The sequence below is a fragment of the Colobus angolensis genome, unplaced genomic scaffold (assembly GCF_000951035.1).
Source record: "Colobus angolensis palliatus isolate OR3802 unplaced genomic scaffold, Cang.pa_1.0 Scaffold491, whole genome shotgun sequence".
In the NCBI taxonomy this organism is placed as follows: Eukaryota; Metazoa; Chordata; class Mammalia; order Primates; family Cercopithecidae; genus Colobus; species Colobus angolensis.
This window is the reverse complement of record NW_012118388.1, coordinates 2,613,731-2,640,650: the sequence shown is the minus strand read 5'-3', so window position 1 is coordinate 2,640,650 and position 26,920 is coordinate 2,613,731. Positions and strand designations below refer to the sequence as shown.

Here is a 26,920-nt window from a genome sequence, read left to right as displayed (position 1 = left end):
GAAAGGGCATTCAAGTTTGTTAAGTAGAACTGGTGGTAGAGTTACAGTTTCACTTGTCATTAACTGTGGTGCACAAACACACAAAATTAGGAACTTTCTTTGGCTAGCAATTGTTTGGACAGTGAAATAAAAGTCACTTCTATATCAAATGGCTCATCTAAATATTCTTTCAACTTGAAAGTATCGTCAATGGGGATCTTCTACAAATAGATCTTACTTGCAATCTATATACTGTTACTGAAATATATGCTTTCTTCAAATGCGAACATCTGATCCTAGAGCATTTTAGAAACTTTTTACAGAATAAAGGCAGAAACATATTTAAGCAGAGGAAATGAAATATCCAGTCACAAAAAGGCCTTTGCCAATTTTCCAAGTCATGGTTGTTGATTTTTTTTTAGATTAAATTTAGATTAAATCATCTTAATTCATTTTTATTTTTTCATTCATATTATTTTAAGTAAATTACTCTCTGAATCATGTATACATGTTCATATTCCCTTTGACCTGTAATATGAAATTACCCATAGACATCAAGTAAAGACTTGACCTATAAAAGACAGAAATAACAGGGCCCTTAATGATAGCTTCCTAAGTATATAATAACTAAGAATCTACTCACCTGTTGCCTCATGAGAAAGGTACTAGGACCAGGGATATATGTATACAGGCCACCTGTTTTGATATGCTATGTGGTGAAATGGTTGATGTAGGCTTTCAGCAACCCCAGTTGGCTTGCTTCTATTAACCTTGTAGTCAAAGATGGCAATACTAATTAGTTACTTATTTTAGATCATTAAGTTATTTCCTATTTTCTTACCAGTCTTTGCTCATTGGATAAAATACATAATGATAATCCATAGAAGTTGAGAACTTTACGACATCCTTTAGAAAGGGAAATATGGCTGAATGTCACCGTTTTAGAAATGAAAAAATCAAGACCTAGAGAAGTTTAATTTAAAGACCTGGAGAAACTGTATTTCACCCATTATATAAGATACACCTTGTTTTTTCACATGTTAATTTCTCTAAAACCAGGATGTTTCCTCCAGTCAACAGTATCTGACATTGGCTGTTGGCCAGGTAGCGATTGTGGTGTTGTTGCCTGGTATGTATGAGCTTGGTTGCAATTGGACAGCTACATGAACTTGGTGGCATTACTGGACATTTGTAACTTCACATATCACTCAACAAACTCCTTAGGACCATTTGAGTAAATCCTAAGTTCTGGTTATGGTCTAAAAACTTGTGTTAATACCTTCTAGTTAGATGTACAAATCATCAGCAGTAGAATTCATATAATGAGTCTTAATGGCTCAGAAGAATATCGTGGAGTTAATGGTGAAGCATTCTTTTAAGAAAAGTTGCAACACCAATGGCCATGATGGCATAAAGGGCGCTACTGTTTGGGAAAATAAGTACATCAACTATTCTTAGTCAAGTCCTTCATATTTTCTTTTTTATACACTGTAACATTGATATGCAAAAATATGTTTAAAGTATAAAAAGCCTCCTTCAATAAACATCAAATAAAATTCTAAACAATAAGAAAACATGTCATAGATTGAGAAACTTTTCTTTCTTAATTGTAACCCATTCCTAAACATTGATTATGTATTATGTTTATGTATTAAATTCATTGATTATGAATTTAATCAATTCTGATTTATTCTTATTTCCTCAGTTATTTTCTTATAAGCCAAGCTATCATCTATTCAGTCTCTGAAGTAAAAACCAAAGTATTCCAATTTTGATGAAGAAATCTAATCTTTATTTCTATGATTTTAGCACAATATACTCACACAATAGCTTTATCTGTACTTAACAAAATACATTTATAGCACTTTACAAACTTTATCAGTTTGGAAAACATTGCATAACATTTTATTAAACACAATACTTTATATATACTATATATATTTTCATAATTTTATTTACTTTAAAAAGATAATTAACTCTCTTTATTCAATACTTGGTTTTATCAGTAAAGCACAGCCTAACAAAGGAAGAAGTGCTCCCATTAGCAAATAAGATAAATAGAACACTAAGAAGAGATACCACCTGTTAGTCTGATTTATTTTAAATTAAGGTACCAGTGGAATGTAAACAAATTTTTTTGTAATTTTTTTTTACAAAAAACATGTTATCAAATATACATGCAGAGGTCTGAGTTCTAGTGTCTGTCATCACATGTCCTTAACAATGTGGTACAATTTGTTAAGTCATTAAAAACTGTAGCCTTTGGCACTTTGAGTAGAAAAAGAATATATCAATATTTATGTAAAGAAAAAAAAAACTTCAATGACTAGAGAAGTACTTTAAAATCTTTTGTTAAGAAATAGGAAAGATTAGGAAATATCATACTGCACCTGAAATGCTGTAGCAGGGGTTTTTGTTTGTTTTTGTTCTTCGGAGTACTAAAACCAACCCACCTTTCCCTCTACAAACTGGCAAAAGCCAGTAGAAGCGTCATGATGGTGGTGGTGGTGAGAAGTGGGGAAGGCAACATTTTATTCCCACTCCCCTCTCTGAGAAGGAAATTGCCAGAAGGGATGTAGTCGAGTCCATGTTTTATTGCCAGAGTTTTCAATTCTGCTGGTTTCAGCTAAATTCCTAATGCCTTACAAGGTTGTTTTTTCTAGAAAGCTCTGCCCTTTTCATGTAGAAATTGATAATGATGTGATACTATTCATCTGTAAACAACTCCTTCTATTATTGGAAAGTGAGCTAAGATTAGATCAACCATCTCTGTGGCTTCCTTTCATCCCCTTGGCAATCATCAAGTATATATCGGAATTCTTATGAAATGGCGTAAAAAAGGTTTAATACTAAGTTCCAAGAACTGAATATGTCTTCATACTTTAAGTTGGAAAACACTCCAAAATATTTTGTTTTTATCTTCTTATTATCAATGGTATTGGTTTCCTTTGATTTAGGCTCAAGGCTTGATTCAGGATAGTAGCAAAAATGGTTGTTTGCATATTAAACTAAAACTGCACCTATTCAGATATTTTGAAGTCACTCTTAATTTATACCGTGAGCTACTTTGACTTAGCAATATGCATTTTTTTTTTTCAGATTCTTCCTCTTGGTGTCCAATTAACAAAAATGTTTTAGAGACAAGGGTCGAACTTAACCAGTGTGGCTCTAATTTACTGGTCAGCAGGATATAGAAAAAAAAAGTTAATAATGTAGAACCAAATGGGACTTTTAGATTACTTGTTAAGATGGCAACCTATGCCAGCTACTTGTAGACATCTAAAGACAAACTTGACCAACATTTCTGGCAATGTAACCCACAATGTCAAGTTTTGGCTCAGATTTCTTGTTTGCAAATTCACAGCAGTATATTTTGCTCAAGGAATGTCAATTGTTATTTTTGCTTTTAAAATAGGAGAACGTATCTATAACATCAAAAAATTAATAAGTTAAGGAGAAGCCATAGAAAGCAAAATATGATCACAACAATTTCAAAAAATTCTCTAAAATAATATTTTTATAAAATTATGCAAATTTACTCACTAAGAAAACAGATTCATTAGCAGTACCTATACTTAAATAAAAAGTAAGCAGCAGAAAAACTATGCAGAAAAGTACTAGTTATTCCCTTTCACTGAAAATATTCCTACACAATTTTTGATGTTGAAGAAAGCAGAATTTTGAAGAAACGCACAAAAACCTTTTCATTTTTTGACTGTGACAGAGCCACTACAGAGAAGCTGCGGGGTGTCCTATTCTAACACAAAGCAGCCAGCATCTTCTTAATAAAGTAGCATTTCTTTAACAAGGAATTGCACACCACTATTTCACAGCTAAATAGAGTTTGAGAGTTTACATGGTATATGTACTATAATAATCAGCACCAACCGTATTGAGCTGTAGGTGCAGATTCTGCAAAATGAATATATAATACTGCATGGCCTCTGCTGTAGGGAAAACGTGTGTGTTCTGGGTTCCCACAGCTCACTATAAAGAAAAATCCCCAAAGTTGGCACATTCAGGAAGTAAAATAGTATACATTTGAAGAAAACCACTTTCTTTTGATACTGCTTTCTGCAAAACCTTTTAAGTTTGATGACAGGTCTTAAGAAAACTCTTCACACCATCACGTTAGTTAGGTTCTTGCATTGTGCTTTTCCCTCTCCTTGATGTGAGATCTACAAGTTTGAGTATAGCAGTTCTGAAAAGTTACAGAGTTCTGGGCTGATGGTAGACAATCTAGCTTGGTGAGACTTCCCAATTCGCTGGAACAGAGCACAGGTAGAATCGACAAATGGTCTTTTGGGAGTAGCCCAAATGATGGGATGGACATCACTCAATCCTTATAAGCCCGTGTGGGGGAGGTTCCTTTGTAGAAGATATTTCTAGTGTTTTCAGGGCTGTTGCTTCTTTCAGGGATTAGAATGATGTTGCCCTTTCTCCGCAGGGTGGAGTCGCGGGAAGAAGAAATGGACAGCGTCTCTGAGCCAATTTCGCTGCCCTCTACGGGGGTGACGCGGATGGTGGTAATTCCGTGGTGGTGATGCTCATTGCTATCAATGTTGCTTCTCTTGCGATCTCCAGAACCAAAGCTGTCTTTCAGAGACTCACAGCTTTCTGAGTCCCTGTTGAGATCGTTGAGCTCATAAGTTTGGCGAAGGCTGCCTTTTTCAGGGGCTTTCCACTTCCAAGAGCCACTGCCTTCACCTTCAGTGGACGGGATCTGTATGATGGGCCTGTTGTTCTCTGGGTGAGCCTCAACCCTCACTATCCCACTGGGCTCATGGTCTGTCAAGGTTTTATAGCGGATGGAGCCAGTGCAGGAGACCGTGCTGCCTTCAGTGTTCTTGGGGCTGCTTTGGAGGACACCCTGCTGCTTGGACATGGCTATGACTTGCATGATTCGGGGCTGGCTGTTGCTTCTGTTACAGGCCACAGTCTTCTCAGCAGCTTTTAACCACTTGGCCCGAGCAGAGCTGCTTTTGGGGGAGGTGCTTATGTTTTCCTGAGTCTCCTCAGGGATGTGCACCAATTGTGAGGACCCAGGACGGGACTGAATGGACACTCTTGGCCCTCCAGGCATGCTGTTGTTACACCCGGGGACAGCGCCAGGCTGGATCTTGAGGTACTGATTGCCAGGACCATGGTGGTCTCCATTCACCCCTACCCTCGATGGCTCTGAGCTTGACCTCATTTCTATGGATCTGGGTGGTGACTGTCCAGGCTCAGGCTCTATAACTTGCAAGGACAACTTTCGACTTTCATTCTTATTCTTCCACTGGGTGAGGAGCTGCTTTGATCGAGCGGAATCCATAGAGGCGTGAATGCTCGCATTTCTTCTGACAGGGTCTTCTACAGATGGGGTATTGGCTCGCGGCAAGGTATTGCTGAAGGTAACCATGTTCTCTTTCCCCATGGGGCTCCGTGGAGTAATGATTTCCACATCAGCATTTGCTCTTTTGAGGTTTGTCAACGAGCTGGCATCTCTGTGGTTTCGGTTGAGGATGCCTTCCGTATGAGCAATTCCATCACTGCTGCTACCATTTTTAGCAGATAAAACTCGGTTGGGATCTTGATTGAGGTCTGTCAGAGACCTGAGGGCGTCTCTGTGCTGAAACATACTCTCATCACTGGGCAGGAAATTTCCCACAGCATACAAGCCCTAGTGTTTGAGAAAAAGCAATAAATAATGCACTAGAAGACAGTCACGAGGGTTTCCTTAGAATACCCACGGAAGTACATACTTAGGTATATGCTTCTTACACACCATTGACTAATACAAATAATGAAACACGAAAACTATATTTTTGCAGGGAAATAGTTTGTTAGTTATGTCATAAATCACTGCATGAATTGCTCAGCAATGTGAACCCCATTCTTTTCTCCATCCTATTGGATGTTTTTGTCAATCTTATCTTGTGTATTTGTTCAGAAGAAAAAGCAGACAAGAGAGAAATAAGGACTGTTTTTTCCTGCTTTTCAAAGCAATTCATTTCTCCGGTTTTAGGAACTTCTTGTTGAGTGACATCTCAAATGGCTTAAATGATTTATTTTACCTTCCATTTTCAATCATATGATGGAAAGTAGAAGAGGTGTACAAAATATAGAACAATATATCATTCATAAAACCTGATATCTGGCTGTGAAATAAGGTCAGAGACATATATTATTGCTACCCACACTGGAGTACAGCCTTGTGTGTTCGGCATGGTACAGGGTGCTCTTGGAAGAGAGGGCAAAAACCATCACCAGACTGGGGCACCTCGATTCTTTCCTGATTTAAACTTGGCCATAAATTGGGAAATACTATTTGATCAATTTAGTACCATTGCACTAAATTTGAGCCAGATTTTATTTAATTTTGTCTTTATACACAGTGTATATATACATATTTTTGTTTTAGATTTGGGAAGCAAAATTTGGAAAAAGCCTAAAGTTCAGCCTCAAAATCATTACCCTTTTGGCACATAGAAGATCTAATCCCTGCTGGACTCTCAGTTTTTGAGATACTTGGTTTAGAGATAAAATCAAGCAGCAGACACCTATTTGTGTGCTAATTTCAAAAGGAGGTAACCACTATCTACTTTTCAAGTCAAAACAAACAAACAAACAAAAATTGATTTAACATTTTATAGAATGCTTAACAATGAACAAAACATTGGCTTAGACCTGAAAATTTTCCAAGTTTAGGGCAAGAGTGCAGACAGAAATGAAATAAAGTCAAGCTCCTGCCTCTTCGAGTAGTTTAATTCCTGGTTGAAACCTTCTTCTAAGTATCTGTCTATGCTCTCACCAGAATGAGCAATCCCTACATGAGTTCTATTAATAATTGTACTTAAATTTGTAAGTTGGGGAAAATCCTCCACTAAACTATAAGCTCTCCATACAAGTACAGCCATGTGTCGCTTAATGACAGGGATACATTATAAGAAATGCGTTGACAGGTGATTTTGTCATTGTGTGAACATCATAAAGTTCACCTACACAAATCTAGACGGTATAGCTTACCACACACCTAGGGTCTATGGTAGAGCCTATTGCTCCTAGGCTGCAAAATCCTACAGCATGTTACTACACTGAATACTCTAGGGAGTTGTAACACAATGGTAAGCACTTGCATGTCTAAATATAGAAAACATATAGAAAAAATTTAGTACTATAATCTTATGGGATCATCATGGTATTATATATGTGGTCCATGGTTGACCAAAATATCATTATGTGACACATGACTGTAGTTGTTTAATTCTTGTTATGACATGGGACAGAGAGTTAGTATCTTTATTTTATAGGTGAAGAAACAGGCTTCTGAGAAGCTGTGTGACTTGGCTAAGTGGAGGAAAATCTGGATTCATAATCAAGTCCTTTGGGCTATAAATCCCACACTAATTCCAGGACATCATGAAATGACACACATGCAAAAAGCAATACATAAACTAGAGAGTGGCATTTCCAGTCTTCTTTATTTCTTCTGCAATGTACATTGCCAACACTCCTATAGGCAACCCAGGCTTATGCACAATTCCTGGCCCACTAACTTTAATTTGATCCCTTTCTCCTGCACTGAAGAATGCATGTGAGTAAGAATAACTTTTAAAATGACAATCTTGACTATGCTAGTTTATGAAAATAAAAAAAAAACTTACAAAATTATAGCACACTTCAGTCCTTTACCTGTATTTCGGTAATCATTTTCTTGTAATACCTTTCCAAGGGCACTAAGACCACGTGATTGAGAACTGTAGTTACAGATAATTTATTTTTATTTCTGTCAGCTCTTCTCAGTTTCTTTCATTATTGCCTTTTCTTCTGCTTGTCACTTGTTTATTGGTATTCCCTGGCTCCCTTTTATTTTTATGACCTGGCAATTTTATATACCCATAGTAACTACAATGGTACTTCCATTAAATAATATCCTTCTCCAGTACTAATTGTTTTTTTGAACTCCAGAAGCAACTACTCAACTGGTTATTGATTCAATTGATGCCCTCAACTCCCTTTACCCCCACAAATCTGCTTCATCTGTCATTTACCTGGTCTGCTAATGAAGTCATCATCGATCCAGTGTTCAATGCTGGAAACCTGGCCATTATGTCTCCTTCCTCCTGTTCCCCCACCTTCCACTTCCACTTGCTTTTTCAGATGCCTGTCTCTTTGCATATGTAGTTTCTTCTTCTTGAATGCCCTCCCTCCTTTCTTTAGCCCATGGAACTCTCATTAAAAACAACAACAACAACAACAGCAACACACACACACATCAGTTTTGTGACATGTTTTCTAACTTCCTCAGGCAGTTTGCTATTCCCAAAATACTTTGTTCATACCCTGTTATATCATTGAACATGTTGTAACCATTTATATTTATGTTAATCTTTACATTGTAAACTTCTAAAGAATACATCTTATTTCTCAGTGTTTTCATGTTCAATACAATCCCTGGCACAGATTAGATATTGAATAAATGTAAAATGCATGAATGCATGCATGCATGCATGACAAAATGAAATGGACAATCTCAGTTTCCTTATGCTGAGGATATTTCCCTTAGAGGAAGACCACTCTTGAAAAAAGAGTAGTGTTAAAGAAGTCAACACTAGTTGTATCACAGTAACATTCAGGTGCTAAATTTGTGGTGTTGGGCAAGTTATATAACCTTTAACTAAATTTTTGTTTTCACTAACCTTACTTTCGGCAATAATCACTTTCCTCATCTATAACATTATAATTATACTATCAATAGTAGTCCCTGCCCACCTCCTGTTTGGTTGGCATAAAGACAAAATTCAAAAATCTTTTCAAAATTACAATTTCTGGCTCATAGTAAGAGTTCAATAAATGATTTTGTTGAAAGTGGGATATGTGTTTTGGCATAGAATGGAGATGCGGCCATTTCCTTGTAAATTTAAAATATATTGCAAGGAAGTTATTATAGTGCAAAATATTCTCTGCATGTTTTCCATTTTAAACTTTGGTGTATAAGATAATAGGAAATTATTTACCAAGTACAGTGCAATTCCTCCTCCTATTAAAAAGCCACAATAGACATCAACTGGATGGTTCTTATACTGAGTTATCCGTGTTAGCCCGCAGATTATTCCACAGATGATAAATGTGAAGACCAAGAGAGGTTTCAGAAGCTTAGAAGAATCCGTTAATGTGGAATTGAAGTACATCTTAAAAATGGAAGAAGTGGGTTAAGTATGTTAGAAAGGCCATTTTATTAGTAAATTATAATTAAATAAAAAGTTAAAAGTCTGATACAACTGACTTCAGTTTTACTGTTTCATTCCCCCTTCCTATGGCTATGTTCTGTACCTGCCGAGAAGAGATATGCATGATGAAATTCACCAGATAAATAACAGGTCTCTAATTTAATTACATGAAAGTTGGAAAAATACCAAACCAGTAGAGTTAGCCGTTTAACTGTTTAGTCTCCATGTTACTTGTCATATAATTTCGTTCGTTTTTCTCAGGAAAGACTTCATGGACTATTGTATAAATTAGATAAAATGACTATTCATTGTACAACATTTCCAAATTTACACTGACCTAAAACTTAATTGTTACAGAAATACTAAAGTAGCATATGTGTGTGTGTGTTTGTGTGTGTGTGTGTTTGTGTGTGTGTGTTTGTGTGTGTGTGTGTGCACGTCGCATGTCTTTGTGGGTACTTATTGTGATTTTTTCAAGTTTTGTAACATTTCTATAATTCATAATATCTTTCCATGAAGTATAATATTAAAGGGATACCAGAATAAATAAATATTATTATAACTTTGTAGAAAAATTCTTTTACTGTACTATTTTTTACAGTAGCATTTGATTTCTGCTTTGGATGCCATTGTATTTTAAGGTTGCAGTACTAAATTTACCATTCTGTTATTACACGGGTATATCATCTAATTAGTCACCTGGAGACAACATTCATTGCTCAGATTTTCTGCAGAACACAACTCAACAAAAAGAACCAGTTACTTACCGAAACATACACAGCTGCAAAGGCAGCAAGGGTTGCATGTTGAGAAGGGAAGGACTTTCTGCCAAAAGAAGATAGTCAAATTATGCCTTGTAGTTCAGATACACTGCTAGCAATAATCTCAAAGACACTGAGTGGTTAAAATGTTCAACTTAAAATCACAAGGCAATAAGCAATAATTTTACTTTCTGTTCAGCTTTCTGGTGAAAGACCTTAGTGATAAAATAAATACTGCTAGTCACCATTAATGTTAACAAATAATAGTGATGTACTTTCCAGTATAAAGAACTGCTAACTTGGCAAGGGGCTGCTTCATTACATCACTAGAAGGATGGCTGAAAGTAGAAATGGATTGGAAAACATCATTGTTCTTTGGCGTAACAGTTATACCTGTTCAAAGTAACAGCTCATAAAACCTAGGGGTTTAAAGCTTTAAACTTGGGGAGGGGGGAGCGGGGAGAGATTGCATTGGGGAGTTATACATGATATAAATGATGAATTGATGGGTGCTGATGAGTTGATGGGTGCAGCACACCAACATGGCACAAGTATACATATGTAACAAACCTGCACGTTATGCACATGTACCCTAGAACTTAAAGTATAATAAAAATAAAATAAAAAAAAGCTTTAAACTTTTTCTATGCTCCTAAATACATTGTTTTATTTACATAGAATTTTTTTAAAATGAAGTTATTTTCTCATGGCATTGGATCTAAATGTATATTATTAATACTCTAGAAAGCATAATAAAAATCTAATTTTAACAAAATGTTTCTCTACAAAATTAACAAAATGTAGTACACTTTACAGTAATTTCATCTCAAGAATCATAAATCATCTTGTTTAAACAGTTTAAAGAGCAGGCAAGGATGGTGAAGAGACATTGAAAAGGGCAGGCAAAAGAAGAATAGAGACTTGTTTCAATGAATTAAAAAATTAGAAAAAATAAAATTCACTTAAATTAGTGCCTTCCAAATTATTTGGTACCATGATAAAGAAGATCCCTATTCAACAGAGATAAGTTAATATAATAGGACTGAGAAAAAAATAGAGGACATAGGTCTTGGCTGTAGGTCCAAAATTATTGAATGATACATGAGAACCTTAATGTGTATAATCACATAACATCACGCTTTAATTATTCAGTTGTACCTATTAACTTATTTTTGACTCCTTAGTCAATATTTGGGAGCTTATTGAATAGAAAATTCAATTCTTACAATAATTGATTGGCCCTTATCCCTCTGCAATTTATTTCTTTTGAGCCTCTAAACTACTATCTCTTGTCATATAAGTTTATTTTTGCTTTATTTGTTAAAAATTTATGCATTGGTAATTTCTTGAGTTTCCTGTATATTCTGACATGTAAGGCCAGAAGCTATGCACACCTAGGTTCATTCAAAGAATGAATGAACTTAGTGGCACAGAGTCTGGGGCATGAGTTAGACCTGATTCAAAGAAAATATATGCAATCCTAGATGTTACCCCTTCTCAAACTTTACAAAAAAGAAAATTCACATTTTTTTAATAGAACATATAATGGAGATACAACTTTCATATGGTTTAGTCTTCCATTTAAACCAGTCCTAGAGTTATATTGACTGTCAGCCGTGACTGACTATAAATATTCTGAAATAAACCATTTATAGTAACCTAAAACCATAGTGAGTATAGGATCGGTCACAAAACGTGGTGGAGTTTGGTGATATAGGGACTAGTAGCAAGAAGGTGGGCTGAAATTTGGAGACATAGGGAAGAATTTGGAATAAGCCCCTGATAGGTTTCTATGGTTTAGTCATTGAAGAGATCATTGAATTGAAAAAAAAAAAAAAAAAAATCATTATGACTGAAAAAGCCATGCTTAAAGTGATACTCCAAGCAGCAATTGAATAATGAAAACAATGATGCAGAGTGTTTTTAGACCTATTTCTAACCTGCCACTGTTGATAACTGTGAGGTCAGATCCTGAGCAAATATCTTCCACAATGTAGGAATTTTCTTTGCAAGATACATTCAGAGAGGTATAGTTTGGTTTGCACACAGTCAGAAAGTAAGGTGCTTGATATCCTGTGGACAGCTGTATGATATCTGTAATAAGAGCTGTAGAGCATAGTCCAAATACATGAACACCTATAAGCAAAATGAAAGAAATTGTTACCAGTTTGGTGGTTGTGTCAGCATCAAACATATTCATTAAACATTAATGAATTAAGATCTTAAAATCTATTGTGCTCATTTTCTCTAAGTTAATGTCAAGAAGACACTATAGAAAATTCCTAAACTTCTAAACAGATACTTATGGTCAAAGTAAAGGCAATGAGTATCTCCAAAGTAGTAACTTTAGGCACTTTTGTTAATTTGGTTATAAAGGACCAATTCTTAACATTAACTGTAAGTCACTTGTCAGACACTTGGAGCATGCTAAGGTATGATTTGAGAGGGATGACATGTGTTGAATGAAGCAAAATTTAAAGTAGTTTTAATTTGCTTAGCATTTTTAAGTTACCAGGGTTATTTCTTCCTGATGGTCTCTAACACTAGCCACAGTCGTCACACTCTACAGAATCCATTCTAATTCTCTTCAAGCTGTGATCATACTAGGAACGCTAATTAAAGCAGGGACGACATCAGGCAGGCCCTGACATGGAAATGACAGTCGCATCCTAGGTACACTAATGTGGGGAGCCTACCTGTGTGTTTGGAATTTGGACATGCTGTTCTTACATCTCTTGGTCCAAATTCTTTTTTCTCTCTCTCCTAGGACCAGTCTTAAACCATAAAATAAAAAATCCTTGCACTTGTACATGCAAACTCCGTATCTGTTTGAAATTGCTTGCTTGGCCTTATCTTTGGGAGTCCAACTCTCTGCTCACAGGCACATGATCTGGAACCTGCTCACTCTAGGTTTTCTTGTCGCCCTAGATTCATTCTGACTTGACAGCTTGCATTCTGATTCATGAGTTGCTCATAGAAATCATTATGAGAGGACCAGGGTAATTCTTCAGTCACCGCCTCCAGACCAAGAGTGCTGGCTTGCACATTACCCTGTTTTGCATTTTTCTTCACTGCTTACTGTCACCTAACCACCACTCCTCCAATTGCTTCTCCACCCACACACCTGGGATTCATGACACAGAAACTTTGTTTCTACATTCTAATTCCTAGAAGCATGCAAAGACTTACTTTTTCCTTTGGATAATGGACTTTCTAGACCTATTGCTGACGCAGGCTCTGGAACATTGTCCTCTAGGATGGAATGGATCATCCTTCCAGTCAGGAGAGGGTATGTGGTCCTTTGTCCACAGTATTTTGTTACATTAGGGAATATTTTCTCTGTGTTCAGCTACATGTCCTGGAGTTTTATTTCCTTGCCTGAGTTTGTGATGCTGTTAAGCTGTCTATTGTTTCCTTATCATCTCAATGTGATGGCAAGAAAATGCTTAGTGGAGCAGAGTCCGGGGCATGAGTTAGACCTGATTTTTCCTCTCGTGGGAAAGAAATCTGTGTATAATTATCTACTAGGGATTAAGCAAAGCCATCAATTATTTTGAGCTTACATGTTACAGGTAAAAATAACTTTATGCTGACTTACTGGGAATGAATAGAAAACGTTCAGGTGGGTGTGATGTATTGTGGGTGACTATTCAACTATATTAAAAAAAATAAAAGACCTATGACTGGAACAACATTAAGATGGCCCCATGCTATGCAGAAGAGACCAAGGTTTAAAAACTGGTTTGATTCAGATGATGATAGCCAGGTCTATAGATTTTCTAATAGGTCTCATGAAAGATGAAAGGTAACATTAGGGGCTACAACCAAGGAAAAATGGCCATGATGCAGTACTCAATGGTGACATTTCAAAGTGTAGTAACTTCTGGATGAAAACACTTCAGGAAAATTGAAATGGAATCATTCATGTGACTGAAGTAATTTCTGAAGAGTTGTCTGTTCATTCTGGCCTGCTGACGTTTGTTCTCCATTTTAAAAAACTGAACACAGATCCAGTGAATCCATTTTAAAATAAATTCATGCTTCAACCAGAGCTAAGGCACAAATAAGTTGAAATGCATGGCATATTAGCTCTCAAAACATGGGCAACAAATGTAAATAACACATTTCAGATACAAAGCCCAAATTTTGGTGTTTTAACAGTTTCTTGTACAATGTAAAACTCATCATGTACTGAAATTATACATCTAAATTTTAGTGTAAGACACTTAATATCTATAATTAAATATAACATTTCTATTTGAAAAAGAAAACATTTCTTTTCTTTGTGGTTCCCCACACCCACCAACGAATCTGACGGCTCGTCTGAGGAAGGAGTTGAAGTTGCAGCCTCCGGCATTAATATTGGGCTCCAGTCCAACCCCATTTCTTCTTTTGGAGAGGCAACAGTAGAGAATTCCTTCTCCTACCATAATCTGCAAAGATAGAAGGGTATTCAGGAAAAGGCATATTGGAATACCTATTAAGCCAACAGGTATAAAGGAATTACACATCACTTTTTAACATATCAATTCAATAAAGTAAAGATGTAAATTTTCTTAAAAGTTTTAGAGGCACAGTGATTTCTTCTGAGAATTTGATCAAGCAGTGAGAATTAAGTAATCAGGCCACTCTAATGAGATTTGGTAGGGTCTTCTGGACTCTTATGTATTGGAACATTTTACCAGCAGATTGGGTCCATAAATCAATTTGGGATTGAGCAGAAGGATCAATCCATGAAAAGTGTGTGAATGTAGAAAGGTGCTGTCTACAGCATAGCTGTCCCATAAATATTTCTGCAATGATGGAACTGTCCTTTGCACTGTCCAATGCAGTAACCACTACCCATATGTGGGTATTGATCACTTGAAATATAGCTACCGCAAATGAGTAGCTGAATTTTTAATCTTATTCCATTGTATTAATTATTTAAACATTAAATAAACGTAAATATAAAATGAAGTGGCCACAGGTGGCTAGTGGCTGTCTTATCAGAGAATGCAGATTACAAGAGAATCTAGGTCAGCAGGATAATATTTCCTAGGTATAGACATTTAGACAATGTGTTCACAATGGACGGAGAATCATACAGTAGTATCAAGAGGACTCTTAAGATAAGGAACAGGGCACTTTGCTGTAGGATTTTAGGACCTGTGAGATCAGTGAAGGAACTCAATGTGATTTAGGCATGATTTTCTTCAGTAAGTTTTCTTTGAAACCTCTTACTGTACCCTAAATTGAATTACATCTCCATCTATGTGGCTCCCTTAGCATCTTGTCCTTCCCTCTAGCATAGCTTTATGAAATTGTTCATTTGGCTGTCTCTCACTAGATTAGGGCCTTCTGAAGGAAGAACCATTTCTTATTTACCTTTCACCTTCACTGTCTAGCACAGTGCCTGGCACGGTGAGATTTGCATGTTTGGCTTTTACTGTGGGACTCACATTTGCTAACTACCTTAGGCATTTGGGTTGTCAATTATCCTGTACAACAGAAGCAAGATTTAAAATGATCCATTGTATTCATGAAAAAGTTTTTCAAATATTTGAGATAATTTTGCCTAAAAGATTGTTGTGAAATTAGATATTGGTTTGCTATAAATGTGTGGAGCTGAGGAAAGTACGATTGGTGAGATACTAACAGTCTCTTAAATGAGATACTAACAGTCTCTTAAATACAAATAATCATGTCAGTGTAAATATTATAACCCTGATTAAGACTGAAACAAGTTTTCCAGGGAAAACCTCTCAGTTGTCATTACTAGCTTAACATTTATTTTATGAAGTGTTCAAAATTATAGTTAAAAAAAAAAAAAACTAATGACGGTAAGCCTATGGCCTTCCGCTTTGAATACTTAAATGACTATATTTACTTTTGTAGGGAATATGGTACATGTTTAATTATAAATAATCTTACTTTGTATAAAAAATTTAAAGAATAATTATCACAGTAGAACTCTACTTATAACCATATGTGTGAAAATCATGTGGCATAATGAACTTTTTTAAGATTCATCATTATAGAAACAATCAAAAGGAATTCATTTCAAACCATTGGATGCTGAGTTAACCATTTATACTTTTTGAAAAATACAGTCCTACATTAGCACTTCAAGTTAGACATGGAAATTTAAAAGGTTCTATACTCTGTGTAGACAGATAAAACATAATACAACACATACACAGAATAGTATAACTGCTACCTCAAATGCATCATCTCCAGAAAATTAACCACTTATTCCTGAAATGTATTGTATTCAGCTAAAAGAGATTAATTTCACCTTCACTTCCTCAATAAAAATTCTGTGAATAATTTTGTTTTCTCTTTATAATTATATTTGTAATGATTCACATCTTGTCCATGAGTGTTGAATTACATAAGCATTTATCTGTATAGAAAAGTGTATGTTGTCATACAATACAACAGTCATTATCTCAAATGACCTTGAGACCTTGAGATTTCAGGAGTTTTTTTTTTGTTGTTGTTGTTGTTGTTTTTTGAACCTGAGTCTTGCTCTGTAGGCCAGGCTGGAGTGCAATGGCATGATCTTGGCTCACTGCAACCTCTGCCTCCCGGGTTCAAACCATTCTCCTGCCTCAGCCTCCCAAGTAGCTGGGAATATAGGCATGCACCACCAAGGCTGGCTAATTTTTGTATTTTTAGTAGAGACAGGGTTTCACCTTGTTGTCCAGGTTGGTCGTGAACTCCTGACCTCAAGTGATCCACCTGCCTCTGCCTCCCAAATTGCTGGGATTACAGGCGTGAGCCATCGCTCCAGGCCAAGAGTTTTATTTTAGTTGTTTGAATATGTTCAAAACTCATATGTAAAAGAAGTACAGCGCTTATTTGGCTAGACCATGTAATGTGTATAGAGGTTTCTTGTCAGTATTCTGACATCACCCAACCATCCCTGTCATTAAACAGGACATTAATTTTCTCACACTCACTTCTGTCACTTAACCTCAACTAATGTCATTCATGAGTTTTCAAAATAATTCAATTTGGCATAAAGCTAGGTCTCCTCAGGGTGTGGGGATATGTTTCCCAGTGCATTTCCAAATGCCCAGCTTGTTTCCCCCTTTTGAATGGCACACTGTTGTACTGCAGTATGGTGTCAGAATTTAGGTTCTGATAAGAAAATTATTTGTTGCTGTTGCATTTGTAAACAGAAAGCAGTTTACAACAAGTATCTTTTCACAATCTCTGTTTTGTCCCATACCCAACCCTGAAAAGAACACAATTTGTTGTTGTTGTTATGGACAGGTGTTGGGAGGAGATATTATAATGACTACTTCAGGGGAGGTTTTGAGAGGAAATATATTTCTTAGTACTATAAGGAAACTGGCCATGGAACAGTCATCATAGGGAGAACTCACAATCCAAAAAGTCTTTCTTGTAAAAGAAAACCACAAAAATTATTATAGTATTCATCACAGTATCCTCAATGTTTAAATTTTCAATGAATGTTTTTTGGAAGCCCCAACATGTCTAATATTCAGCATATTGATTGTGTAGTCTCTTAAAGCTAAGTCTATCCCAGGAGCTAGAAGTAAATTCTGATAGAATTCTTCTATAAAATTAGAGGTATTAATTGTTTACCAATATGTAGTAAAATTGTATTTCCAGGAAGAAAAAGTACACCTTTTTTTTTGTTCACATAGACTTCATGAGGATTTATGAGAAACCCAAATAGTCTTTCTCATTTTCTCTGAGGAATAATCTCCAAAGAACCTAAAACAGAATGCTTGCTTTATCACTCTAAAGTAAATGAAAATTGAATGTTAAAGAAGAAATTTTTCAATTTAAGGGCAATTTCAGAAAAATAAACATATACATTTCACATAAATGAAATACATTTTTCCACTTTCATGTATAACATCACGAAGACAAGTTATTTTTAAACATCTTTCAAAGCATTAAAAAATCTGAGAAGCAAATACTGAATGATTCATATTTAAATTCCTGCATACAAATTAGCTGATCTTTGTATTCATATGAAGGTCCTTTTGGAGAATCTGGCTGAAGCAAGGCCTTTTGTTTTGCTTTGCCTTCCCTCCACTCCACGTGGCGGGTGGCAGCTCTCCTCACACAAGTCCTTTTGGACACTCATCCCCAAATGGAGAGTTCTGCTTACCTCCCTATCCCTTCTCACTACCCCGTTTTTGGAACAGGCTTATGCTGCCCTAAAGATAGAAAAGAAAATGACATCCTTGAAAGTCAGAAATTAGAGTCTGTTATTTTTACTTTCAGGAAGAGAGGGGGAAAGGAGTTAGCATAGCTATATATGTAAGAAGATTCGAGATAGAATTATGGTTTTAGAACAAGATGACAGCAGACTCTAGAGGATCACTGCGAGAAAATGTATGTTTTGGGAGAAGGCCTTCAAAACCAAGGAAAAAAAATGAAATTAGAGTGAAATCTAGAAGTGTAGTATATGTTTGGAGAGAAAGCTGTGACAAAGTGTTTGATGTCAGCAAAGTCTAGTCTGTCTCACCATCCAGTTGGTTACCTAAAACCTATCAAACCAGTGTGGTGGGAATGAATTGCTGTCATCTTGGAGTATCCTGAAGTGATACAGGGAAATCAGAAATCCTGAAGCATAAATAGTTCCCTAGTTTGCCTTTCCTTCCATGAAGAGGCATGCAGCAGCTATGGAGGCTCCATGGAGACCCAGGAATTGAATGATGCCTTTCTGGAAGGAGTTGGCACTGGAATTCCCAGGTCAGCCAGGTGAAAGGGAGCCATGGTGGATTTTCTCTTTTATTTCTCAGACCTCAAGAAAGAAAGCTTTAATGCCAGATCCCTCAGAAAGCATCCCAAACTTGTATATTGAGAATTTATTATAGGATGTGAAGGAATCAACACAAGCAGGCACACAGTGATGACACTAAGGTTATTGTCCCCTGGACATGTAACAGTGTCAGCAAAAGAAACAACATGAGATAAATAGTGCTGGCGGGGAGTGCCACAACTAAATTTGCTTTCCTCGCAACTTGATAAAATACACTAGGGGAGAAAGACTTCTGGATATGTACAATCAAATTGTTTAAATGATTAAATATCAATACAGCTTTTATAACAGAGGCATGATCATCTGTATAGTATTTTATGTAATTTATTTCAAATTCAAATATATCAATTATAATAATTTTGAGCACTTTACCCAATTAGGATAAGCGCTTTCTGGTGTGGCAGTATGATACATTTAAAGCATCTATCTATATATATATATACACACACACACACATATATAAACTTTATATATATTATAAACTTTATCTAAACTTTTATTTTAAGTTCAGGGGTACATGTGCAGGATGTGCAGGTTTGTTACATAGGCAACGCATGTATGTCATGGGGATTTGTTGTACTGATTATTTCATCACCCAGGTATTACACCTAGTATCCATTAGTTACTTTTACTGATCATCTTCCTCCTCCTAGTCTCTGCCCTCAGGTAGGCCCTAGTATGTGTCCTTCCCCTCTATGTGTCTATGTGTTCTCAATGTTCAACTCCCAGCTATGAAAGAGAACATGCGGTGTTTGGTTTTCTGTTCCTGTGTTAGTTTGCTAAGGATAATGGCCTCTAGCTCCACCCATGTCCCTGCAAAAGACATGATTTCATTCTTTTTATAGCTGCATAGTATTCCATGGTGTATATGTACCACATTTTCTTTATCCAGTCTATAATTGATGGGCATTTAGGTTGATTCTATGTCTTTGCTATTCTGAATAGTGCTGCAATGAATATATGTGTACATGTATCTTTATAATAGAATGATTTATATTCCTTTGGGTATATACCCAGTAATGGAATTGGTGGGTTGAATGGTAGTTCTGAATTTAGGTCTTTGAGGAATCACCACATTGTCTTCCACAATGGTTGAACCCACAACAGTGTATAAATGTTCCTTTTTCTCCACAACCTCACCACTGTCTTAATTTTTTTGACTTTTTAATAATTGCCATTTTGACTGGTATGAGATAGTATGTCATGTCATTTTGATTTGCATTTCTCTAATGATCAGTGATGTTGAGCTTTTTTTCATATGCTAGTTGGCTGCATGTATGCCTTCTTTTGAGGAGTGTCTGTTCATGTCCTTTGCCCACTTTTTAATAGGATTGGATTTTTTTGTAAATTTGTTTGAGTTTCTTATAAATTTTAGATATGAGACCTTTGTTAGGTGCATAACTTGCAAAATTTTTCTCCCATTCTGTAGGTTGTCTATTTACTCTGTTGAAAGTTTATTTTGATGTGCAGAAGCTCTTTAGTTTAATTAGATCCCATTTTTCAATTTTTGGTTTTGTTGCAATTGCTTTTGGTGTCTTCATCATGAAATCTTTGCCTGTGCCTATGTCCTGAATGGTAGTGCCTAAGCTGTCTTCCAAGGTTTTTATAGTGTTGGGTTTTACATGTAAGTCTTTAATTAATCTTGAGTTGATTTTTGTATATGGTATAAGGAAGGGATCCAGTTTCAATTTTCTGCATATGGCTAGCCAGTTATCCCAGCATCATTTATTGAATAAGGAATCCTTTCCCTATTGCTTGTTTTTGTCAGGATTGCCAAAGATCAGATAGTTGTAGGTGTGCAGTCTTATTTCTGGGTGCCCCATTCTGTTCCATTGATCTATGTGTCTGTTCTTGTACCAGTACCATGCTGTTTTGGTTCCTGTAACCTTGTAGTATTGTTTGAACTTGGGTAACGTGATGCCTCCAGCTTTGTTCTTTTTGCTTAGGATTACTTTGGCTCTTTGGGCTCTTTTTTGGTTCCATATGAATTTTGAAATAGATTATTTCTAGTTCTCTGAAGAATGTCATTGGTAGTTCAATGGGAATAGCATCGAATCTATAAATTACTTTGCACAGTATGGCCATTTTCATGATATTGATGCTTTCCCATGAGTATGGAATATTTTTCCATTTGTTTGTGTCATCTCTGATTTATTTGAGCAGTGGTTTGTAGTTCTCCTTGTAGAGCTCTTACACTTCCCTTGTTAGCTGTATTCCTAGATATTTCATTATTTCTGTGGCAGTTGTGAATGGGAGTTATTTTGTGATTTGGCTCTCAGCTTAACTGTTGTTGGGGTATAGGATTGCTAGTGATTTTTGCACAATAGTCTTGTGTCCTGAGACTTTGTTGAAGTTGCTTATCAGCTTAAGAAGCTTTTAGACTGAGACAAAGGGGTTTTCTAGACATTGAATCATGTCCTCTGGTGACTAGTCAGCAATAGTTGTACTTCTTCTCTTCCTCTTTGAATGTCCTTTATTTCTTTTTCTTACCTGATTGCTCTGGCCAGAATTTAATACTAGGTTGAATAGGAGTGGTGAGAGAGGGCATCCTTGTCTTGTGCTGTTTTTCAGTGGGGAATGCTTCAAGCTTTTGCCCATTCAGTATGATGTTTGGGTTTGTCATACATGGCTGTTATTATTTTGATGTATGTTCCCTCAATACCTAGTTTATTGAGAGTTTTTAACATGAAGCAATGTCAAATTTTATTGAAAGACTTTTCTGCATCTATTGAGATAATCATGTGGCTTTTGTCTTTAGTTCTGCTTTTCTGCCCTGGTAAAATGACTGCATAATATGAATTTTTTATTAAAACTTTAGTAAATGACAGGAAAATACTGTTATTCTGAGCAATATTGCACTCCAAGAGTATTTTATTAGTCTCAGAGTCTCAGCTTCTTCCAAGTACATCATTAATAGTTCTAATAATCTGACAGTCACTATAGAATAACTCATTAATTTATAAAGTATTTAGAGACCTTTTAAATATGATAAAGTTCTATGAAAATTAAGTTTCCATTTTATCTTCTGAGAATATTTTATACACTATGTATTTAAAGTGTAAACAGCATTATATTAAATAATTCCCAGCATTATTTAGTATTGGGGAATTTAAAAAATCCATAGCTACCTAAAAGTGTAGAGTTTAGAACATCTATGCAGAGACTCTTCTTAAAATGCCGCTGTACTGAGCCTGAACAGGTCAATTAACTAGAATGTGAAGCTTTCAAATGAAGCTTTTAATTTCATAGCCATTTCCTTTGACATTCACGAACATGCTAAAAGCAAAACACGAGTTTTTCACCCTAGAAGTCAATATCATTTCCCTTGAAAAGTGTTTCTTGTCCTCTTAGGTAGTATTTTTGGGGCAAAAGAGGTGGTGAAAACGGTTGGCCAGTCTTATTTGTTAATAGATTTATCTAAAAGTGTGTTACAATGTATATTAACACATTAAAAACAACTATGTTTTGAATTCAGTTCCAGTACATTAGAACATTTCTTTATGTACATATTTTATTTATTTAATTATTTATTTTCAATTTTTTATTGATACATGATAGATGTACATCTTTTCAGAATATAGCTGATAATTTGATACATTCATATAACATGTAAAGATCAAATCAGGGTGATTAGGGTATTCATCATCTTATATGTTTATCTTTTCTTTATGCTAGGAACATTTAAATTGTTTTCTTCTAGCTATTTTGAATTTATGAACATTTAAAAATGCAAATACCTTTTCTGAATATAAAACAGTTTATTCTTTGAGCATGTCTGTATGTATGTGTATGTGTTCATGCATGCATGCCTTGAATGAGTTTTTATATCTGTATAATTATTTATGCTCAGTACTCATAATCAATAAACAGTGATAATCTAGTAAAAAGCTGAAACTGTAAGTGGTACCAAATGCACTTTTGGATGACAGTCTGTTGAATATGTAATTTCCCCCCCATTTTTTCAGGCTTCAGATACCAAATAAACATATGTAAAGTAAGTTAATTAGGAAGTGTACCAGAAATGTCCTATTAGCCATTCAAAGAGAATTATAAAGTTACAAAACTTTTCATAATGATTTCTAAAAATAAACACTAGGAATCAATCATTTTTCAAATCATAGAATGTTTAAATTTTAATGCCAATAATGTTATGCTATTAACTTCCACATGATACTGTCAATATATCTCAAAGACACGATTTTGATTTAAGATTTAGAGTTCATCTTTTGTTTGCTTTGAACCCATTTATTATACAAATGTGGTGATTTTTAGTTTTTCAGGACTGATAAACACAATTTTGGGGGTAATTCTTACCGTAATTGCAGGTCCAGCAAAAGCCAAGCTAAGCAACATGAGGAATGGAATTGCCTCCTGGGTTGGTTCAATGTACGGCATGCTAAGACTCCGATCATAGCAGCTAAATCCAGAGTGTACAGGTTTGAAGACATCTGTGAGTTCGAGGAAATAGAGGCTAACCACCGATGATGCCAATATAGGCAACTAAGAATGAAGGACAAAGAAGATCAATTTATTCTACCTGACATACAGGCCATACATAGAAAACAAGTGGCTTTCTCTCCTTCTCTCACTATTCCCCTCCAATTCCAGAGTTAAAAATCATTTGTAAGTTCTATTGCTTCTACCTTCAAGGTGGATTCCAATTCACCCACCTTAGTCATAGCCTGTTACGAGTCCACCCCAACCTTCTAACTGGTGCTACACTTTCACTCCCACCCTCCCACTATACCCATTCATTTTCCACACAGCATTCCAAGGGGTCTTGTAAAAGTATTTCAGATCAGATGTGTCAACATCACTGATAATCAGAGAAATGCAAATCAAAACCACAATGAGACACCACCTCATGCGAGTCAGAATGGCAATTATTAAAAAGTCAGGAAACAATAGATGCTGGTGAGGCTGTGGAGAAATAGAAATGCTTTTACACTGTTGGTGGGAATGTAAATTAGTTTAACCATTGTGGAAGACAGTATGGAGATTCTTCAAGGGTCTAGAACCAGAAATACCATTTGACCCAGCAATCCCATTACTGGGTATATACCCAAAGGAATAGAAATCATTCTAGTATAAAGACATATGTACATGTATGTTTATTGCAGTGCTGTTTACAATAGCGAAGACATGGAACCACAAATACCCATCAGTGATAGACTGGATAAAGAAAATTTAGTATATATACACCATGGAATACTATGCACCCATAAAGAGGAATGAGATCATGTCCTTTACAGGGGCATGGATGAAGCTGGAAGCCATCATTCTCAGCAAACTAGAACAGATAACCAAACACACATATTCTCATTCATAAGTGGGAGTTTAACATTGAGAACACATGGCCACAGAGAGGGGAACAACACACACCAGGGCCTGTTGGAGGGTGGAGGTTGAGGGGAGGGAACTTAGAAGACAGGTCGATAGGTGTAGCAAACCACCATGGCACACGTATACTTATGTAACAAACCTGCACATTCTGCACATGTATCCCCCTTTTCTTTAGAAGAAATAAAGAAAACAAACAAACAACAACAGCAAAGTATTTCAGATCGCATCACTCCCCTATCTGAATCACTCTAGTGTTTCCCACTCAACTTGAATAAAATCCAAATGCCATCCCATGCAATGCAAGTTGCTTCATGCTTTGGCTCTTGATTCTTCTTGTACCACATTTTCACCGCTCCTCAGCCCCCTGCTCACTGAAATCTAATTGTTTTTCATTCTTTTCCTGTAATAGTCAAATTCATTTCTGCCCAGGATCCTTTGCACTTGCTATTTCTTCTTCCTTTTGTGCTCTTTTTCTGGCTCTCTATACTACTGGCTTATTTTCATCATTTAATGATGCCTTTCTGCACGCTCTACCCAAGGCAGCTCTTGATCCATCCTTCACTCTCTACCTTATCATTTTGCTTGATTTTTTTCATGACACTTATCATTAACTGAAATTACCTTGCCAGTTTAATACTTCACTTATTTGTTTTTCATCTCTCCCAGTCTCCCACTGAAATAAGTGCTCTATGAAGTGAGAGTCTGCCAGTGTTATTTATAAGTCCTGGCACTTGGTAGGCAGGGAATACATCATTTAGTAATTTAAGGAAGCAATCAATACTTGCTGATAACTAGCTAATTGAATAAATGTGTAAACCTTAATTTAATTACAATAACTAGACTGGAGTTACCAGATTTAGCTAATAAAAATACAGGTCACCCAGTGAAACCAGAATTTCAGATAGCAATGAATAATTTTTAGTGTAAGTATACCCCATGCAATATTTGAGAGACACTTACACTGAAAATTGTTCATTGTTTATCTGAAAATCCTGACTTCACTGGGTCTCATCTATCTGGTCTCCCTAAACTAGGCACAGTGTACTTTCTAGGTTTTGTGTACCCTTTTTGGGTTCAATTATTTATTCACTCATGTGTGAATGTGCCAGGCACTGTGTAGGTAGATATAATACGTGGAACAACAGATAGACTTGGTCATCAAGGAGCAGTAGCTTAGTGAGAGACCTGCTCTCAGCTAAAGAGAAAATATCGCAAATGCTTAACCTAGTGCCAGACTTTCCAGAACCTGAAAATGCAGACTTATATAACACTCAAAGAATTGCTTAGTTTAAGGCTTTGTTCCTTTAGAGGATATAATATTTATTTAAGCAAACAGGAAATGTTTTTTATAAAGACAATATTAACTACTCATGATTTCTGATTGGTTTGAAAAAACAATTTTTAAATTTTTATTTGTAGAAGACAGCATTATGCCTTCTAGTCCCAAGAGGTCTTTTTTTGTAATTAAGAAATAATTAGGTTTACTGGCAGAAAAAAAGAAATACATAGTAAGTAATCTTGCATTATCTTTTTGTTTTTCAGATGGATGCTTTGTAGAGAACAAAAAGTATATCAAAAACATTTATTTTTTCTTGACTATTATTCGATCACTTCAAATATCTGATCATTCCATCTCACTACTTCCCTCTTCGATAGTGCACGAATAGTAGCTTTCAGTCTTGACCAATACATCAGCACTTCATAGTGCATGCACATTATTTAAATTTCCACTTAAATCCATATAAATATATTTAAGTATTAATTTAACAAGTACTTCATAAAGTGCTTACTATGCGTCAATTTTCCTGTTTTAGAAATTTTAATTAATTTGACACATTTTAAACTCATTTAACATAAAACTTTCTGTTGTGATATAAGATAACTGCTATCAGTATCCTTATTTTGCAGGTGGATAAGCAGTTACCTGTCATAAGTGACAGAGGTGGATTTTGAATACATGAATTCTAGTTCCAAAGTCAACAATATCTGGAATAAATAGCTTATAAAAGTTATTAAGTATTGTTATTGTTATAACTAGTAACAATAATATATTCATTAAACATCACCTTTCTCATGAAGCTTTGCTTGACAATACCTTTTGAGAGTAATTTCTTCAGTCTTATTCCCCTAGTACTTCTTTTTAGGAAATTTTTACCCACTGCTCTTTTTTATCTGCTATAAATTAGGTTTAGTCTTTTGCTTTGCTTCCCAAACTAAAATCGCCTTAAGGCAGGGGCCTAATCGCACTGATTTCTGTGTTGCCACTAATATACATTATAGTGACTTCCAAATATATATGCATGTATCTCTATATAATACATATATTCTACATTAACGTATGAATTAAAGTAATTTGTCACTAATATTATGCATTAGTCTTTTCAGCCAGTAACCTTCCTGAAACTGACAATTTTTCCAATTATATCATTTTTCCAATTATATAATTTTCCATATTAATATCTTCGACATTTCTATAGAAGCATGTTTTAAAACCTTCATTTGTTTCCATAATAAGAATCTTTTTTTCTCCGGGCGCAGTGGCTCATGCCTGTAATCCCAGCACTTTGGAAGGTGGGCGGATCATGAGGTCAGGAGTTTGAGACCAGCCTGACCAACGTGGTGAAATCCCATCTCTATTAAAAATAATCTTTTTTTCTTTTTGATATCTATTTCTCTTATTTTTTCAGAAGCATATTTACTCTGTTTCTTACATCATTTTGTTTGTAATAAAGAGTTATTTGTATAAAATCTTCATTATATTCATTATATTTTAGAAATAAATAATTTTATACATGGTGTTCCCACACTGTAGTTTACTACCCAATGTAATGAATTAA

General features: G+C 35.6%; 1 protein-coding gene across 2 annotated transcripts in view; it reads right to left on the bottom strand.

Annotated features, from left to right (window-relative positions):
• Positions 1-1,742: 1,742 nt before the first annotated feature.
• Positions 1,743-26,920, bottom strand: part of LOC105524225 (lipid phosphate phosphatase-related protein type 4) — a 45,483-nt gene continuing 20,305 nt past the window's right edge. Inside the window, exons 2-7 of one of the 2 annotated variants that reach the window (XM_011959412.1) lie at positions 23,055-23,240; positions 14,256-14,385; positions 11,893-12,088; positions 9,959-10,016; positions 8,979-9,152; positions 1,749-5,641 (exon numbers count right to left, since the gene is read on the bottom strand). In XM_011959412.1, coding sequence (XP_011814802.1) covers positions 4,316-5,641; positions 8,979-9,152; positions 9,959-10,016; positions 11,893-12,088; positions 14,256-14,385; positions 23,055-23,240 — 2,070 coding nt within the window. In that variant the 3' untranslated portion in view covers positions 1,749-4,315. Of the gene's footprint in view, positions 5,642-8,978; positions 9,153-9,958; positions 10,017-11,892; positions 12,089-14,255; positions 14,386-23,054; positions 23,241-26,920 lie in introns of both variants that reach the window. The other variant, XM_011959413.1, reaches the window with a different exon arrangement.